This window comes from Penaeus vannamei, chromosome 6, assembly GCF_042767895.1.
Source record: "Penaeus vannamei isolate JL-2024 chromosome 6, ASM4276789v1, whole genome shotgun sequence".
NCBI classification, from domain to species: Eukaryota; Metazoa; Arthropoda; class Malacostraca; order Decapoda; family Penaeidae; genus Penaeus; species Penaeus vannamei.
The window spans coordinates 47,763,796-47,783,795 of record NC_091554.1 but is presented as its reverse complement, the minus strand read 5'-3'; the positions used below and the strand labels follow the sequence as shown (position 1 = coordinate 47,783,795).

Sequence of the window (20,000 nt, the reverse complement as noted above, 5' to 3'; positions counted from 1 at the left end):
CAGGTACGAGCTCTGCTGGTATGACCCCGAAGGACTCGCCTTTGCCCTGGTCGAAGGAGACGTCGCTTGGCCGCACATCTCTCCTCTGCCCGGATGCCACGACTGCTGCGTCCACCTCACATCCGGGGTAATGAATTAGGTCGTGATTCAACCTCTCAGAAAATGCGTTCGTGTGTAGGGGAAGGGGCCAGGGTGGGACCTGAAAAAGGACTTTGATTATATCATATTTATGGTGTTATGTGAGGTTTATGTATACGGATTTATTTGTTTGTGCGTGTAGATATGTATGAATCATTAAACTTTCCCTAGCTTTTTTAATCCTTTTCAAGCTACCACGGTCACCTCAGTCGTCAACAATAAATAAAAGTGTATACAAAAAGTTTCATGTTAACAATATGCTTCGTAAAGACTGTTAGAATAGGGAAATTCTTCCAGTACTTGACTTCCTTGTGTAAAACGTGGATAGGTTTAACGAAATTTATTCCTCTGTTCGGTAAATACGGGCGTACGTAAGCATCAGTGACCGAAAATAAACTCTCTTTTCACCCTATAGATCGTTTTACGAGTTACCATCGCTAATGAAAATCGAATTATTCTTATTAATGTTGTTTCGTTGGTGTTATTACTAGTAGTAGTAATAATGTCATTTTGTTATTATCACCATCAAGACAACCATAATGGAAAACCAATGAAACTAAACTTAATTTGAGAAGAAATATACAACGAATACATTTATAACATTATCATCTAATATTAAATGATAACCATTCTCCTCCCTTTCACCCTCGCAGAGTCCAGGCGATCTCGTGACCCTGAAAACAGCTGGTACCAAAGATTCCGTCAGACAGCTGGTGCAATTCCGCCTGCCTGAAAATCGTGAGTTCTGGAATTTCACTTTGGCCTTCTGCTGTTGATGATGATATATGTATTGGTGATGACGATGATGAGAACAGTGGTAATGGTGATAATGTAATGATAACAACGGTAATGGTGATGATGGTAATGATGATAATAGTGGTAATGATGATAATAGTGGTAATGATAGTAGTATTGGTAATACTAATGATATTGTAAGGATGCTGTTGATGGTAATGATGATCATAATCATCATTATCAATGATAATGAAGATGATTATGAGCCTGATACTGTTACTACGACTAATATTATTACCGATAATATTGAGGATGATAATGATAATAAGAGCAATGATAAGAATAATAAGAAAAACAATAGTGATAATGCTGATAATAGTAATAATGATAATGAAAATGATAATAACAGCAGTAACAATAATAACAAATAAGATTATAAAAGAAATGATAATTATAATGACAATTATGATAATGATAATAATGATACTACTACTAATAATAATAATAATGATAATAATAATGATGATGATGGTGATAATAATGATCATGATAATAACAGCAATGATATCAATAATGATAGTTATAATGATAATGATAATAATTATAGTAATAGATGATAATGATGCAGTGGTAGTAATTATAATAATAGTAGTAGTAGTAATGATGTTAATAAGGGTAACAATAATAACGATAACGGATAATAATTCTGATTAGATATGTATATGAGCTTTCGTTCTATACTCTCTCTCTCTCTCTCTCTCTCTGTCTCTCTCTCTCTCTCTCTCTCTCTCTCTCTCTCTCTCTCTCTCTCTCTCTCTCTCTCTCTCTCTCTCTCTCTTCCTTCCTCCCTCCCTCCCTCTCTACCTCTCCTTCTTTTTCTCCCCCCACCCTCCCTCTCTCTCTCTCCCTCCCTCCCTCCCTCCCCCCTCTCTCTATCTCTCTCTATATATATATCGATCTATCTGTCTCTCTCTCTCCCTCCTTCCCTCTCTTTCCCTTCCTCCCTCCCCCCTCTCCCTACCTATCTATCTCTCTATCAATCTATCTCATGCGAATACTCGTTTCCTGGAACCAAACTTAACCAACCCTTTATCTTCTTTCAAGTGCATCTTAAGTGTTCCTTTATCAAGCAAACATAAAATGCATGATAGATAAGGCGAAACTATACAGATGGCGCCGAGACTCCTCAGAATGAGTCAATTTTCATTACAGTATATGTGTGTGTGTGTGTGTGTGTGTGTGTGTGTGTATGTATGTATATATATATATATATATATATATATATATATATATATATATATATATATATATATATGTATATATATATATATATATATATATATATATATATATATATATATATATGTATGTATGTATGTATGTATGTATATGTGTGTGTGTGTGTGTGTGTGCTTGTACGTGTCTGTCTGTGTGAGAAGGGTGCGTATTTCCATTTATTTTTCCCCTGTATGTATAGGTAATGTATGTGTATATATTTACTTTCAGAAATGAAGCCGCGTGCAGTGCCAGTTACTCTCACCATCAAGGAGCTCCACAAGGTGCCCAGGGAAGACGACCCGAGCGGAAGACGACAAAACATGAGGGTTTTCTTGGATCCTCACGACGCCAAAGATGCAGACGACTTTCAGCTTTCTTTAACTCTGGCATCAGGCGCGGGACAGGAAACTTATTTCCTTTATGAAATCATCGATGAAGATGCCACAGAGATTGAGTTCGAAGGGAATTTCAAAGATTCGATCGCTGTCATTATAAAAGCTATGAAAGGCGATGATGTTGTGGGATTTGGCTCCGTGGTGCAGAATTTGACAGGTGAGGAAATGCCCCTTGGAAGAGTCCTAATGCTGCGTAGGAATTCATTTTCCGGCTTGATCACGTGGTCATGTAAACGCAAACTGCTCTTAAAACTGCTGCATAAATCATTTAACTGCAAGTAATCAAGTGATCGCCTGAAATTAACCGGAAGCTGAAAATAAACAAACGAAAAGTGTAATCTCTTCCCTTCCCTCACAGACCCGGGTTCCAGGGTGGCGAAGGTTGGGGACGCCAGCGCCCCGTCCCTGAGGGTGGACCCAGGGGCGCGAGGCCAGGTGGAAGTCCCTGGGAAGCCTCCCTGCGTGGGAGGCTCTGGCCCTTGCTACTACGTCGGCCAGGACGTCTCCTTAGACCCCCTCTGCGAGGACTTTCCCAAGATCAGATTCTGCGACGCCGTTGTGTCGGAAGTGCAGAGTAATTACTAAAGATTTCTTTCACTGTTGGAGAGGGTATCGCACTTCATTCAACCTACGCTGCATGATACAATTTAATCCCTGTCATTTGAACAGCGAGGCAGCAATTTTTATAGTCATTGGGTCATTCTATGTTGCCTAGATGAATACTAAATTAAACATGTGCATTTCCATAGCACATCTGTACTCTATTTATACCAGAATGCATTACTACATTAAGAAAAAATATATGCCTTGAGAAGACGCTCAGGACAGAGGCCCTTACCCCCCCCCCCCTTACCCCCAGACCCGGCCGAGGTCCCGGCCCTGGAGCTCCGCAACCGGCAGGAGCTGCGAGTGCAGCAGCCCCGGCCCGACGGAGCGTGGACTGAGGTCGTGGTCTCCAGCGCGCAGGACGACTCCATCCTGCCTCCCGACGGCTTCGGCTGCGACGACCTGGACGACGGGACGTGCGCGCACCCTGTGGCCGTCGCCGACGACCTGGACGGCTTCGACGTGACGCTCGTCGTGCTGGACGACGAAGGCTACGTCACGGCGTCGCTCGCCGTGCCCTTCGAAGGTGCTCTCCTTGGCTTTATGGTTGTTGTTGCTGGCATTCGCCGCCGACAAATGCTTGCTTATAATTGTTATTTATTTCTTGTTCAGATATTCTATCCTTTTCTTTCAAAACCGATAACCAGAACTCCATCTTCATCATAGTTTTGAAATTCAGTGAAGATGAGGCAGAGGCCTTGGCAGATATTGTAGTTATCACCATTTTCTTATCTTTAATATCATCTCGTCAAAATCATACAATCTTGTCATCGCCATCACAATTCTCCTCATTAACTCGCCTATTCCGTAAACCATTCATTTCACTCCCTATTACCGTTACTGTTTTACGACACTTATTGTCCTCATGAAAACCAATAATACGTACATATCAACAACGGTACATTATTGCTACTATTCATGTGAACAAGAACCATAACTTTTTTTACCGTTTTTTATCTTGTCCCAGTACACAACGTGAGTGCAGTCGCCCTCTCGCCCTCCCTGTTGAAAGTGGCCGTTGACCCTCGCTCGGGGGGCACGTACAAGGTCATGCTGCCCGATGAGTTGGCATCTCCGGCCTCTCAGGATTGCATAGCTGGGTCGCCATGTCGCGTCTGGTTCTCTGGAGTGGACGCGGTGGACGGCACTCAACCCGTGAGCGTCAAAAAGGGCTCCAATACCATATATGAGGATATAACCACAGGTATTTTTTATTTATTTTTTTATCATTGTTGTCTTATTTGTCTTCTGGGGGCGATGTGACTAACATTTGGTTAGTCGCATATAAGAAATCTAATTCCCTTTTAGAGAATAGATCTACAGGATTATTTTTTGTCATCATTATTACCATCGTTATCTCGTTTGTTTTAGAGGTGTACTGTGACCACCAATCATATCGTCATTACTTTCAAAATTTCTTCTAATCACAGATTTATTTCTACGAACAAATTCCTCACATTAAAAAAAAGTGTAGGATTCGACACAAGAATCAAATCCTCAACTGCTTCCACAGAAACGCCTCCTACAGCGTCACAAGTGCAGACCATCACCTCCATGGACGCCGAAGAACAGACACGAGTGGAAGTCCTGAGCGCAAGAAGCGTCCAGAAGGTCGAACTCGTGACCTTCGAGTCCAATGTCGCCACCGAGGATAACTGCGAAGACCTCAAAACGTTCGTCGAGAAGTCAGTGTATTATTTCGACGCATCTGCAAGAGGACCTGGAAGCTGGAGCTTTGTCCTTGCCGGGTACTGTGAAGACGCGTCCTTCTGCGATGTGGGCAAAGCCAACGTGAACCTCTTGGGTATGTTGCTTCACACGTTTTGCCTTGTAAAGGGATGTCCTTTGCCTCCTCTGGGTCCGTGGTTCCTTAACTAGGGGGGGAGGGGGGGGGGGGAGATTGATGCAGGTTGTCTGTGGGGGGGAGGGAGGGGGGGAGATTGATGCAGGTTGTCTATGGGGGGGGGGGGGATTGATGCAGGTTGTCTGAAAGTCTAAAATATTACAAGGCATTAAATTCCAGCTACACGATAAAAATCTGGTATACCAGGTGCGGATCCAAGAGGGTCTACCCTACGCGCCCCACGCCCCCTAATTTTGAGGGCTTTTTTCTTCTTAGTAGCATTTCTATTTCCTATTATTTCAACCCCGAATCTTCATTGACATCCTCCGCATACCTAATGATCTTCAGTTTTAAGAATTTCCTGATGGAGGACCTAAAAACCTCCTACTCCGCGACCGGCAATTGTGCTTGGGCGTTTACCTCAATCCAAGCGCCTGCCTTTCCAAAATTCTTAAATCCGCCCCTTTATACTGTCCTTTCTTATGATTCATTTCTGTTTTTTTCGTCCTAATCAGTCAAATTAAATTATCGTTGATATAACCAAGCAGTACTGCATCATTTATAGAATAAAAGGAACCCAGGAGATTAGGGAGTAACGATATCCTGGGAGCATCTTATAAGTAATAACAATAATAATAATGATAATAACAAAATAATGGAATTCACCGTCCTTAGTGCATAGGCCTATCTTTTTTCCTTACTGGATTCTCGACATGTTATTCATTTCCACGTTTATGGATACAGAAGATAATGCAAATATGAAAATGTAATGATGTGTAGTTTCAAGAACAAGGATTCCATATCTGACTGAACTTCTCCGCCTTGATTTACTGAAAGCAGGTCTTTCACAACCACTTAAATATGTAGGTCTACATACCTTAGACACCTATCGCTGAGAGTCCGCATCCTGATCCGCAGAAATGGACTCGCGGGTGGGCGTGGTGGGCGCCGCCCTAGGCTCCCCCGACGCCTCCGTCAGGGTCGACGTCGGGAGCCATGAGAGCGTTGATGTCGAGGGCTTCGGGTCGTGTGCAAAGGCGGTCAGTCCCTGCTACTTCCTGACGGAGGCGCTGACGGAGGGCGTTCTCAGGCACTGCATTACAATCCCCAACGCAGGAGGCGAGGACGAGACCGTCAATCAGTGTGATACGTCTCACACGCCGTTTAAGGGTGAGTATTATCGCTGTTGGTTTCGTGGATAATGCTGATGTTATTACTTCCATTATAAATACACTTGCCATGTGATTCAAATATCGTTCCGTAAATATTTTCTTATTATTCGTACAGACGCAATGTCCGTATCGCTACCTCTACCTGTTCGCACTCTTTATTTTCCCCGTTGTCACTTCCTTCCAAATCTAATATATCTGCAAACTGCACTTTCATACCAGCGATGACCGAAACACCGAGGCTGGAGTTATCTGACGGTAATCTGCTGAAAGTATTCCTATCAACACCACCTACGGAGATCCTGGAAGTGCTCGTTTTCAACCCGGAGACTGATGACCTTCTGAGTGTATCAAGGTAGGGTGACGGAGTGAATATTTTATGTTGTAAACACACACACACACGCACATGCATACACACACGTACATTTTCTCTGCATCCTACTCAAATACAGTAATAGCGGTATCAGTTATCCAATAAGAAAATAAATGGCTTAAGTACACAAATAGGTAAATGCAATTTAACAAATTAAATCGATGAACAGAAACCTCATTAGCCTATCACAAATCATCCCCATTTTTTTTTTTTTTTTTTTTTTTTTTTTTATACAGCCCAGAGTGTATTTCCGAACCAGATGGATCCTGCAATCAAGAGGTAAACATCCCACAGGATTTGCAGGATTTCGAGGTCCTTGTGGTGGCCTTAGATGAGGATGGGGGAGTGAAGGAGTCGGTCCTTTCACCATTTCATGGTAAGTTCATTCATGATTTTGTTCGTAATGGTAAATGTTTGTTTTCTCTCTCTCTCTCTCTCTCTCTCTCTCTCTCTCTCTCTCTCTCTTTCTTTCTTTCTTTCTTTCTTTCTTTCTTTCTTCCTTTCTTTCTTTCTTTCTTTCTTTCTCTCTCTCTCTCTCTCTCTCTCTCTCTCTCTCTCTCTCTCTCTCTCGTTCTCTTTCTCTTTACCTCATTCTCTCTCTCTGCCTCTCTCTCTCTCGTTTTCTCTCTCTTTCTCTTTCTCTTTCTTTCTTTCTCTCTCTCTCTCTCTCTCTCTCTCTCTCTCTCTCTCTCTCTCTCTCTCTCTTTCTCTTTCTCTCTCTCTCTCTCTCTCTCTCTCTCTCTCTCTCTCTCTCTCTCTCTCTCTCTCTCTCTCTCTCTCTTTCACCATACATACTCCCAGGAAAGTGTCTGAACTGACAATTTGGTGTTTTATATAATGCGTATTTTTCTAATAGGTATGTGGAATTATTTTTTCAGTAATTTTCACCAGACTTCCAGATAGGTTATTGAAATTAATTTAATTCAGTTCATTTTTTACTCATTTTGTGCGTTTTCTCCATTCCAGATATAAAGGTTTCCACAAGACAGCTGACCAGTGACATGTTGGAGGTTTCGTGGAAGACGAACCAAGCCGAAGATTACACTGTGTCCCTTCTCTCGTCTGCTGACCCTTCTTCTTCCTCTTCTTCCTCTTCTCATTCTCCCTCTCCATCTCACTCTCCTTCTCCCTCTCCCATTGCATCTACCTCACCCTCTTCCACATCCTCTCCCTCTCCCTCTCCACCTTCTACAACCCCCTCTCCTTCCCCCTCTTCTACCTCCCCTCCTCTTGCTCCTCCTTCTCTCTCTTCCGTGTCATCAGTCACAGAGGTTAAAAGATCCTGTACAGGCGGCCGTTGCTGGGTCCATTTCAACAACCTGGAGGAAGGGAGAACATACACAGTTAAAGTTCAGAGAGTTGGTGATGAGAAAGTCTCCGTTGGGGCAACCACAGACATGAATACGCCAGGTGAGTTTTGTGTTTTATTGTTTGTTTGTTTTGTACGTGAATCCGCCAGGTGAGTTTTTGTTTTATTGTTTGTTCGTGAATAAGCCAGGTGAGTTTTTGTTTTATTGTTTGTTCGTGAATAAGCCAGGTGAGGTTTTGTTTTATTGTTTGTTTTGTACGTGAATCCGCCAGGTGAGTTTTTGTTTTATTGTTCGTGAATAAGCCAGGTGAGTTTTTGTTTTATTGTTTGTTTTGTACGTGAATGCGCCAGGTGAGGTTTTGTTTTATTTGTACATGGATTCACTAGGTGAGTTTAGATTTCATTTGTTGGTATTTTGTTTGAATGTTCGTTTTGTACATGAATGCGCCAGGTGGGTTTTTGCGTTTTATTGTTTGTGTTTGTTTTGTGCGATTCACCAGGTGGTTAGATTTCATTTGTTAGAATTTGTATGAGTTTTGTGCATGAATGTGCCAGGTTTTTGGTCATTATCTTTATGTTTGTGCATGTTTTTTTGTTTGTTTGTTTATTTGTTTGTTTTCTACATAAATACGCCAGGTGAGTCCTTAGGTTTTGTGATTGTTAATGTTTGTTTGTGTTTCTTTTGCACAGGAATACGCCATGTGAATATAGTGTTTATTTTTGTGTATAAGTTTTCTGTGTGATTCTTTGTTTCTCATGTTTGTTTCGTACATGGAAGTTCAGGCAAGTTGAGTATAAGTTGGGGAGACTTTAGTGTTTGTTCGTGTTTTGTTTTTGTCGTTGTTTTTATCAATCCATCAGATGGGTTTAAGTTCTCTGTGTTTGTATGTTTGTCTCATTCGCATGTTTGTGTGTGGCTATTAGTTTCTCGTCTCATTTCATTTCCAAACACAAACCTACAGTAGATACAGTCTTTATAGTTTCAAAATACTTATTGCATGAATTCCAGATGTTGATGTTGATTTCACTGTTGATATGTGAATTATATTTTGTCTTACCACCGACTTAACGTCATCAACATTATGTATTTCCTAATTTTGCCTCAAATCATGTATATTAAAGAAACCTATGTATGTACCATTAGTTGGAAATTTAAACCTTAAAAGATTCAAGTATACAAGTGCTCCACCTATGAAATTTAGATATTCAAATATACATTTATTGCATATATAAAGTATGAAGATTCAAGTGTACATCTTTTGTAAATATAAATCTTAGAGGCTCCTTCTCCCCCACCCCCTTCAGTTATCCCTCCACCATGTGTCCCCTCCCTGACCCCTCTCTCCCTCTCTCCCTCCAGCTGATAGCCTCCCCCCGAAGTGCGCCGTCACCTCCGTCACCGCCACCTCCAGCAGCGCCACCCAGATCAAGGTCGACCTCAGCGCCTTCGCCTCCGATGCCACCTCAGCACACCTCTTTCTCCAGCTGGAAGGCGAGGCCAAGGAACTCGGCTGGGGGGCTGTGCCGGTGCAGGGGAGTCCTTCTGGCACCTTCGAAGTGACTCACGAAGGGCAGAACCTTCCCGTTGGACGGAAGGTCCTACTCGTGTTCACGGCCGAAGAGGGGTCGAATTCCTGCGTTGGGGAGGCGGTCGTAACGCTGCAAGGTGAGGAAACGTGTCGGAAACATGTTGTGTTCTCGGAGCAGATGTTCCCTTTTGTCTTTCTCTTTTGCTATATTTTGCGGTTGTCAGAAAAAAAAAATATCGCTGGTGTGACATATGACCTAAATGGTTGCAATACGTATATATATGTCGTTATGACATACCATTCTGATTATTGTAGTTTATGTTGTTATTGTTACCGTATTATTAAGTATTGTCTTTACAATTATTATTGTTATCAGACAATCAGACATCCTCTATATCTCCCTCTCCCTCCCCCTCCTTCCCTTCCTCCCTCTCCCTCCTTCCCTACCCACTCTCCCTCCTTCCCTTCCCTCCCTTCTCCCTCTCCCTCCTTCCCTTCCTCCTTACCCCCTCTCCCTCCTTCCCTTCCTCCCTACCCCCTCTCCTTCCTTCCCTTCCTCCCTACCCCCTCTCCCTCCTTCCCTTCCTCCCTACCCCCTCTCCCTCCTTTCCCTTCCTCCCTACCCCCTCTCCCTCCTTCCCTTCCTCCCTACCCCCTCTCCCTCGTTTCCCTTCCTCCCTAGCCCCTCTCCCTCCTTCCCTTCCTCCCTACCCCCTCTCCCTCCTTCCCTTCCCCCTCTCCCTCTCCCTCCTTCCCTTCCCCTCTCCCTCCTTCCCTTCCCCCTCTCCCTCCTTTCCCTTCCTCCCTACCCCCTCTCCCTCCTTCCCTTCCTCCCTACCCCCTCTCCCGCCTTCCCTTCCTCCCTACCTCCTCTCCCTCCTTCCCTTCCTCCCTACCCCCTCTCCTTCTTTCCCTTCCTCCCTCTCCCTCCCTTCCTTCCTCCCTACCCCCTCTCCCGCCTTCCCTTCCTCCCTACCTCCCTCCCTTCTTCCCTCCTTCCCTTCCTCCCTCTCCCTCCTTCCCATTCCTCCCTTTCCCTCTCCCTCCTTCCCTCCTTCCCTTCCTCCCTCTCCCTCCTTCCCTTCCTCCCTCTCCCTCCTTCCTTTCCTCCCTACCCCCTCTCCCTCCTTCCCTTCCTCCCTACCCCCCTCTCCCTCCTTTCCCTTCCTCCCTCTCCGTCCTTCCCCTTCCTCCCTACTCCTCCTTCCTTTCCTCCCTACCCCCTCTCCCTCCTTTCCCTTCCTCCATAGCCCCTCTCCCTCCTTCCCTCATTCCCTTCCTCCCTCTCCCTCCTTCCCTACCCCCTCTCCCTCCTTCCCTTCCTCCCTCTCCCTCCTTCCCTTCCTCCCTACCCCCTCTCCCTCCTTCCTTTCCTCCCTCCCTCCGTCTCTCTTACTCAAAACCTCCCTCCCTCTCGCGCCCGCAGCCCTGGATGCCCGTCTGTCGTGGGTGGGCTCAAAGTACAGCGCCCAGGTCTCCTCTCTCCGCGTCGACACTGGATCCCTCGAAGAAGTGGTCGTGAAGGAAGGATTGGTTTGCAAGAAGGAAGAAAGTCCTTGCTATTTTATCCGGGACAAACTGCCGGATTCTGTCCCTCGGTGTGTGACTTTAACCGCTGAGGACGGACAGAAGATTAACCAGTGTGAGGTGTATGTGAGTCCGTTCGAAGGTGAGTGGGTCGGTGGGTGGGTGGAGGGAGGGAGAATGGGTGGGTGAGTGGGTGGAGGGAGTGAGGGAGAATGGGTGGGTGGAGGGAGGGGAAATGAGTGGGTGGAGTGAGGGAGGGAGAATGGGTGGGTGGAGGGAGGGGGAATGAATGGGTGGAGTGAGGGAGGGAGAATGGATGGGTAGGTGGAGGGAGGGAGGGAGAATGGATGGGTGGGTGTAATCAGTTTTCTCTTTTATTCACTATTCGTTAGTATCATTATTATTGTTAATATGACAGCTGTGATTATGATTGTCATCAGTATTAGTATCATTATGGTTTTCTTTGGCTTTTTACAGGGCATGTAAACTGCTCTGTAAATAAATGTTTTCAAATCACAAATCAAATCACCATCACCACCATCACCTCCACCACCTCCACCACAATCACCAACATGACCGCCACCACTCACTCCCTCCCTCCCTCCCCCTCTCCCCCCAACAGCCCTCCCTGAAACCCCGTCCCTGGACCTGTACGACCTGAAGGAGCTACGACTCTCCCTCCCGACGGCGCCCCCGAGAGCAGAGTTGGTCGTCTTCCGCCTCGACTCCAACGTCATCTTGTCCCCCGACGACTACGCGTGCTCGGAGGGTCGTGCGGGGTCGTGCTCGCAGCAGGTGGTCATTCCCGACGACCTGGAGCGGTTCGGGGTCTTGGTCGTGACGCTCGACGACGAGGAGGACGTGAAGTCGTTGACGGTGACCTTCCAAGGTGGGCGGAAAGGGGCGTTGCTCGGGGCTCTGTGGGAGGGGCGGGGTCTGTGGGAGGGGCGGGGTCTTTGGGAGGGGCGGGGTCTGTGGGAGGGGCGGGGTCTTTGGGAGGGGGGGTCTTTGGGAGGGGCGGGGTCTGTGGGAGGGGAGGGTCTGTGGGAGGGGCGGGGTCTTTGGGAGGGGCGGGGTCTCGGGTGCAGGCTGGTGAATGAAGGAATAAGATAATAAATAGATAAATGCATATATATGTGTGTGTGTGTGTGTGTACATATATATATACACTTATTTATATATGAATATGTGTGTGCGTGTGTGTGTGTGCACGCGTTTATAATGTATATATGTAAATATCCGTATACACATATATAACCTCCACCCATCCTCCCCTTCACCCTCCCCCCCCCTCCTCTCCTCTCCCTCCGCCAGTCTACAAAGCGCAGGTCGAGCAGCTGGCCCTCGACGTGTTCCGGGTGACCCTCGACAGCTCGAACCCCGCCGGGAACTACGCCTTGAAGCTCCACGGAGAAGCCAGCGTCAAGTGCGAAGCGACGACACCAGACCAGCCGCTGTGCCAGGCGTTCTTCTGCCGTGTGAACGAGACGGATGACGTCACCATTAGGAAGAGCGATGACGAGAAGAGTGTCACGTATTCTGTCATGCGTGGAGGTCAGCGCGGGTCGGGTTAGGTCGGCCGGTTTGTTAGAATTGCGCGAGGCCCGAACCAAAGAATATTCGTAGACTTGACATGCATAAATAAGGAAATAAATGCATATCTATCAGTCTAGACATGCATACCAACCCGGGAAATACATAGTTAAATGTATATCTATCAAATACATAGACAGATAAGCCTTTATTCTTGCATCTGTATTTATGAAAATTCATTGGGTCGGGCCTGGCACAAGTGACGGTGGTGGTGTCAGCTGGATGAAAAAAGTGGTCGTGTTATCATTATTAGTTTTCCTACTGCTGCAAAGTAATATTAGATAATGGTATTTATCATACTACAAAATATATTGGATAATAGTGTTGATAATACTGCAAAGTAACATTAGATAATAGTGTTAATATTGCAAAGTAATATTGGATAATAGTATTACTACTACTACTAAAACTACTACTTCTACTAGTAGTAGTATATTACTACTACTACTACAACTAAAATTACTACTACTACTGGTACTTCTACTGTTATTAATGATTATAGTATAAATTATAATAATAATAATAGTCATAGTAATGATAATGATAATTATTGCAATAATGATCATAATAATAATGATAATGAAATAATAATTATGATAATTATAATAATGAACAAATAGAATAATGAAAAAGCAGATAAGCCTCAACCTCCTCTCTCTCTCTCTCTCTCTCTCTCTCTCTCTCTCTCTCTATCTATCTATCTATCTATCTATCTATCTCTCCCTCTCTCTCTATCTCTCCCTCTCTCTCTCCTCTCTCTCTCTCTCTCCTCTCTCTCCCTCTCTCTCTCTCTCTCCTCTCTCTCTCTCTCTCCTCTCTCTCTCCCCCTCCCTCTCTCTCTCTCCCCTCTCTCTCTCTCCCCCCCTCTCTCTCTCCCCCCTCTCTCTCTCCCCCTCTCTCTCTACCCCTCTCTCTCCCCTCTCTCTCTACCCCAATCCCCCCCCCCTCTCTCCCTCTCTCCCCCTCTCTCTCTCTCCCCCCCCTCCATCACTCTCTCTATCTCTCTCCCCCTCTCTCCCATTCTCTCCCTCTCTCTCTCTCTCTCTCCCCCTCTCTCTCCCCCCTCTCTCTCTCTCTCCCTCTCCCTCTTTCTCCCCCATCCCCCCCTCTCTCTCTTCCCCCCCTCTCTCTCTCTCACTCTCTCTCTCTCCCCCTCTCTCTCTCTCCCTCTCCCCCCCCCCCCTCTCCCCCTCTCTCACTCTCTCTCTCCCTCCAGAAACCCCACAGAGATCCCGCATCCGCAGCGTGACGTCCCTCAGCCAGAGCCCTGAAGGCGAGATCCGCGTGCGAGTGGCGGGCAGCGGCGCCGTCGAGAGGGCCGAGTACGTGAGCTTCGTCTCCGATGTCGCTACGACCGCCGAGGGACACGACCTGGCGAATACGACCTCGGAGTATACTGTGGATGTGCCTTCGCGAGGGGCCGGGCCGTGGGATTTCGTGGTTCTTGGGTTGGGCGAGAATGGGACGCTGGTCGAGGTCGGGCAGGCTTATGTGGATGTCCAAGGTGGGTGGGTCTGTGATGTCTGTGTATGTTTTATGTTTCTCTTTCTTTCTTTCTTTCTTTCTGTCTCTCGCTCCTTCTCTCCTCTCCTCTCTCCTCTCTATCCTCTCTTTCTCCTCTCTATCCTCTCTATCCTCTGTCTCTCTCTCCTCTCTCTCCTCTCTCTCCCTCCTTCTCTCCTCTCCCTCTCTCTCCTCTCTCCTCTCTCTCTCTCCTCTCTCTCTTTCTCTCTCTCTCTCTCTCTCTCTCTCTCTCTCTCTCTCTCTCTCTCTCTCTCTCTCTCTCTCTCTCTCTCTCTCTCTCTCTCTCTCTGTGTGTGTGTGTGTGTGTGTGTGTGTGTGTGTATTTGTGATTCTGTTTGTGCTATTAAACGTGCACCAAGTATAGCATCATAGGCGCATCCATACAGTTAATATACAATATGCATAATAAAACCGTTAACAGTGAGTGAAAGAACAACCATTTGATTCAAAACAATCAATCTGCCTTCTTATTTTCCTCTCTTTCACCAAAATTTCCATTCACCTTTCATTCTTCCCTGACCTACAACTAAGAAAAACAATCTCCATTTTAAATCATTCACAAATATTAAATGGATTTTTTTCTCATGTGAATGTATGCGCGTCGAAAGCGGTCCTCAGGCCAAGTACCCGACAACACAATTATGAAATGTTTTATAAATTTAAACCTTCATCAATGACCTTAGCATCGATATATTGACACTAATGCACAGTATTTTATGAGTGCCGTGCATTAAAGATAAGATATCGATGTTTGCGTTACACACGAAAGCTCAATTTAACAAAAATGTCCGAGAAAAACCTTTCGTGGCCTGAGGAAAACCCTTTGTATGCACACTCCGTCATATATAAACGTACTCTCATATTATATTCTGCTTGTCTTCCTCGTCCTCTAGCCCTGGACGCCGAAGTGGTCGAGGTGTGGATGGACGACACCTCTACCTCCTTCAGATTAGACACAGGCACGCAGAAGGAGGTCGTGTTACAGGACGCGGGTACTTGCAAGGACACGGAGAGTCCCTGCTACTTCCTCGAGGTCCCGAAGGAGCCTGTCGTTCGGGAACACTGCATTGACATCACCAACAACGCAGAAGGAGAGGGAGGAAGGTCCTCGGTGATAAAGCAGTGTGGGGATGCCACGGGGAACTTCAGTTGTGAGTGTCTGATTCTTCCTCTGTCCTTTTAACTGCTTCCATCTTGATTTCTCATTATTCTCTTGATCTGAGGGAAGGAGGACAAGGGATGGAGAGTAGTGATACAGTGTCACTTTCCCTTTTGCCATACACGGATACTCTCCATATGATCTACTCGTCCTGTACCCTTAACCCCTTCCCCCTTTCACAACTCCGCCGCACTCCACTTGTCCTCCTCTCTTTTACCCTTTTCACTGCCCTACTTCCCTATAGGACTCTACAACCTTTGACCTTTAACCTTTCTTATCCGGATCGTTAAATACTTTACCATAGTTCCACATGACCTTTGATATCTTGCACATTTATTTGTTCATTAATCACTAACCAAATCCAAACTACACCTATCTCTGTCTTTCCTCCTTCTCCTTCTCCTCCTCCTACTCCTCCTTCTCCTCCTTCTCTTCTTTCTACTCCTACTCCTCCTCCTCTTCCTCCTTCTCATCTTCATCCTTCTTCTCCTCCTCCTACTCCTCATCATCATCATCTTACTCCTCCTCATATCATACTCATCCTCCTTCTTCTCATCATCATACTCCTCATCCTCCTTCTTCTCCTTCTCCTCTACCTTCCCCTCCTCATCCTTCTTCTCCTCCTCCTCATCATCATCATCATCATCCTTCTCCTCTTCCTTCTCCTCCTACTCCTCATCCTCATCCTCCTTCTCATCCTTCTCCTCCTCCTCCTTCTCCTCCTACTCCTCATCATCATCCTTCTTCTCATCCTCCTCCTCCTCCTTCTCATCCTCCTCCTCTCCCCCCCCCCCCCAGCACTCCCGGGAGAAGTCAGCCTCACCCTGGAAGGCAGCGACAAGATGGTCGTCCAGGGCGACTTCGCAGACAACACGACGGTGGAAATCACGATCTACGACTCCGCCACGCCCTCAGACATCCTTTCCGTGGGCGCGACGTCGTGTGAGGAGAAGAAGAAGGAGGAGGAGGAGGAGAAGAAGAAGGAGAAGAAGGAGAAGGAGAAGAAGGAGAAGAAGGAGGAGGAGGAAGAGGAAGAGGGAAGGATCTGCTCCCAGGCGTTCAGAGCCCCGAAGGACAGTCGCCCTCTGAAGGTGCTGGTCGTCGCCCTGGCCTCCGAGGGCGGGGTCGAGGGCACGCTGCTCTTGGACTACGATTGTGAGTGTTTTTGTTTTTCTTCTTCTTCTTCTTCTTCTTCTTTCGATTATTTAGAATTTATTTTTTATTTTATTTTATTTTATTTTATTCTATTTATTTATTTTTTTATTTTTTTTGTAAAGAAAGTTCGATGAATAAGATTTTTTTTTTTTTTTTTTTTTTTTTTTTTTGGTAAGCAAGATTTAGATTTTTTTCAATGAATAAAGTTCGATCTTTTAGGTTTTCTTTCTTTTTTCTTTTTTTTTTAGGTAAGCAAGATTCGATTGTTTTTTCAATACATAAAGTTCGATTATCTATATTTTTCTTGTTTTTTTTTAAAGTAAGATTTCGAATGTTTTTCAATAAAAAAAGTTAGATAATTTACATTTTTCTCGTTTTTTTTTAAGTATTTCGATTTTTTTCAATAAAGAAAGTTCGATTAGATTTTTTTTTTTTCTTAGTAAGTAAGACTCCGATTTTTTTAATAAAGGTTTTATATGTAAGATTTAAATTGTAAGTTTTTGAAGTAAGTGAAATCTCGCGTTATTTTTCAATACGGATTTATTTATTAGATTATTATTAGTAGTAGTAGATGATTAAGATTTTTAGTGATTTTTTTAATAAGAAAGATTTCAATTTAAGTTTTTTCCAATAAAGTAGATTTTTTAAGTAAGATTTTGATTGTAAGTTTAATTAAATAATTGACTTGCATGTTGTTGTTATTATTATTATTATTATTATTATTATTATTATTATTATTATATATATATATATATATATATATATATATATATGCTATAAAGAATTTAATTTTGTATACATATTGTATCACAATTTGACAATGAAGTTATTCTATCTTATATAGAAAGTTATCCAATCTTATATACATATATATATATATATATTGATAGGCAAGTAAATAAGACGATTTTTATATTAATTTTATATCACAAAAAAGAGACAAGTATATAATAAAGATAAAAAGATTTTTAAAAAATGGTAAAGATAGACTTTTTTTAATACAGAAATTCATGGATCCTTACTTACATAGTCGACGGAATATACCAACGTGATTACTTACTTATTTACTTATAAAATTACTTTACAGACCAGTCAGCCGGAACAGCTGTTTGGGTGATCGTTGTTTCCGTCCTGGTGTCCCTTCTCGTGGTCGCACTCGTTGGCTTTGGCATCGGCTACATTGTGTGAGTTTAACCTTCATTGTAATTCATTAATAAGATAGATTTATTAATTTAATAATTGAGGGGCTAAATCATATATGTTAATTGATTAAATTAGGTAAATTAATTTTGTTAATAGCTGATTTGTTTTCTTGGTGATGCATTGTTCGAAGAATTATATTTTGTAGCGATAAATATTATCCAATGCTTAAGTCATGTAAGGAAATGTATATATACACTAACTATAGTGAAGATAATAATAGAGTAATATAAATTAATAAATGTATTGTATGTAATTTCTTGAAATATCAAATATATGTAAATATAGCATTATATATTGGAAAATTAAACGAGTTGCCAATTTGTGATTTCCTGAAATTAGATGCAGTTTAGATAAAATCATAATAATTTTGTATCAATTTTACCAATCAACTTATCATTCGAATTCACTAAAAGTAAATATTCCCACCCTTCTGAATCCACAGAAAGAAGAAGAAAAAGGAGAAGAAACAGGAGATTAGCAGCAATAATAGTGAAGTAAGTTTAAATTCGCTTGATCTCCGACCCTGGGAACACGAACACAGATGGCGTAGCAAGCGGGAGCCAGAGCCAACTGTACGAATGCGTTTGTGTGGCTTGCTTTTTTTGTTTTGTAATATTATTTTCCTTGGTCGTTATGAATGAGGGTGAATATTTTCCTTATAGAAAGTACGAAATTTGCGATTCAGAGTTTTTATGGTGACATATCGAAATGCTAATTCGTTATATTACATTATAGGAATTATTCACTCGCTTTCATAGCTTTTTCAAAATTTTCATAGTTTTTCAAAAATGGACTTTACAAATAGTGTTTTATTTGGTTTATTGTGGCTATATCTTTTGCATCGCTTTGGTGATGGTAGTGCTAAATTTGTGACGCATAAAGTACGCATGTTTGTATGAACAGAGAGACAGTAACACATTGCAGTCACGAAATACAAAATACACGAGAATCTACACACACTTACACATAAACCGACATCCATTTACACATACTTAAACATAAATGTATACAACACAACATATTCACGCACATATATCATAATGTACATATACACAGCATCCACATAAACAAGTCATGCACACACACTTAGCGTATACTTATGTCCATAACATACAAATAACCTAGCCTACACAGATACATAACATGCACGTAACAAACATATTTAAGTATTGTATAGATTGATAAATACACATACACAGCAGACCATAAACCCAACATACATATATATATACATAACATAAATAAAACTATCATACACACATAGATAGCATAACTAATATAAAAAACATAAATTAACATATATATTAACACATCATAGGCATACACATAACATATCTACGAACACAACATGCATATACCTAAAAGCTTAACTTGCACATATATAAAAAAAAATACAAATACCTCTAAACAAGAAATTAAACAAATCCACAAAACCACAGAAATGAAGGAGGGATACATGCTTATTAATTTTTCCTCTTAAAAGGCCAGCTTTAAACGTGCTTTTGATACACTTTTTATAGGCTTTGTTCAACCCAACAAGAGCCCGCCCTCTGGTTTTACCTCATATCAGCTTTGACCGCCAAACTTCAGGAGATTCTGTCATTGAAACTTACAGATACGTGGTAAGAACCGTTGCTCTTGGACCGCTGAAATATGTCTGTCTGTCTGTCTGTGTCTATCGTCTTCGTGCAGGGTTTCGGAAACAGGGGAGTGAGATAATATTCTAAGGGGTGCGAGAAGTGTCCATCTTGAAGACGAGCAATTAATCTATTTATTACTCAGAATCAAGAAAAAGGAAGAAAAGAGCCATTGAATTGAAAATCCATTTACATAAACGTTTTAAAGTTCTTTGATTTTCCATCTTGAAGACGAGCAATTAATCTGTTTATTACTCAGAATCAAGGAAATGGAAGAAAAGAGCCATTAAATTGAAAATTCATGTATATGAACGTTTTAAAGTTCTTTGGTTTTTATATGTAGATATTTCATGCAAGTGAGTATTTTTGGTAGGGTTTATTCCAATAATCTGGGACTTGTTTTCTTGTCCATATTTTTTATTTTTGTTAACATATTATTAGAAAATGAAAAAAATCTTTAGTTGATCAAATTTAGTATAAATTCTCCCCCTTTAAACTCAAATAAGTTATAAATTTAAAGGGGTTGCGAGGACACAGTAAAATTTTGTTTGGGGTGCGGGCGTAAAACAGGTTAGGAACCACTCTCTATAGTGTATCAGTCTATCTTTCTCTTTCGTTTGTTTATCGTTTGTCTTTACCTGTATGTCCGATTCTCTGTGTATCTAGTTGTGTCTCTCTATCTATATCTGTCTTTCGACCTCTCTCTTTCTCTTTTTCTCTTTCTCTATCTCTCTTTCTCCCTCTCTTTCTCTCTCTCTCTCTCTCTGTCTCCCTCTCTCCCTCTCCCTCTCCCTCTCTCTCTCTCCCTCCCTCTCCCTCTCTCCCTC

The 20,000-nt window shown here is 43.0% G+C and overlaps 1 protein-coding gene across 2 annotated transcripts in view; it reads left to right on the top strand.

Annotated features, from left to right (window-relative positions):
• The window catches only part of LOC113826609 (uncharacterized), a 25,518-nt gene that overhangs the window by 4,259 nt on the left and 1,259 nt on the right, over positions 1-20,000 (top strand). Inside the window, exons 4-24 of one of the 2 annotated variants that reach the window (XM_070123172.1) lie at positions 1-127; positions 792-876; positions 2,380-2,703; positions 2,905-3,120; positions 3,406-3,678; positions 4,120-4,356; positions 4,666-4,956; positions 5,914-6,165; positions 6,387-6,519; positions 6,774-6,913; positions 7,504-7,947; positions 9,207-9,512; positions 10,802-11,044; positions 11,525-11,791; positions 12,217-12,456; positions 13,712-13,999; positions 14,913-15,170; positions 15,977-16,333; positions 17,421-17,517; positions 17,979-18,108; positions 19,057-19,158. The exon at positions 1-127 is cut by the window's left edge and continues 28 nt beyond it. In XM_070123172.1, the coding sequence (XP_069979273.1) occupies positions 1-127; positions 792-876; positions 2,380-2,703; positions 2,905-3,120; positions 3,406-3,678; positions 4,120-4,356; positions 4,666-4,956; positions 5,914-6,165; positions 6,387-6,519; positions 6,774-6,913; positions 7,504-7,947; positions 9,207-9,512; positions 10,802-11,044; positions 11,525-11,791; positions 12,217-12,456; positions 13,712-13,999; positions 14,913-15,170; positions 15,977-16,333; positions 17,421-17,517; positions 17,979-18,108; positions 19,057-19,158 (4,810 nt within the window). The remainder of the gene's footprint in view (positions 128-791; positions 877-2,379; positions 2,704-2,904; positions 3,121-3,405; positions 3,679-4,119; positions 4,357-4,665; positions 4,957-5,913; positions 6,166-6,386; positions 6,520-6,773; positions 6,914-7,503; positions 7,948-9,206; positions 9,513-10,801; positions 11,045-11,524; positions 11,792-12,216; positions 12,457-13,711; positions 14,000-14,912; positions 15,171-15,976; positions 16,334-17,420; positions 17,518-17,978; positions 18,109-19,056; positions 19,159-20,000) is intronic. The other variant, XM_070123173.1, reaches the window with a different exon arrangement.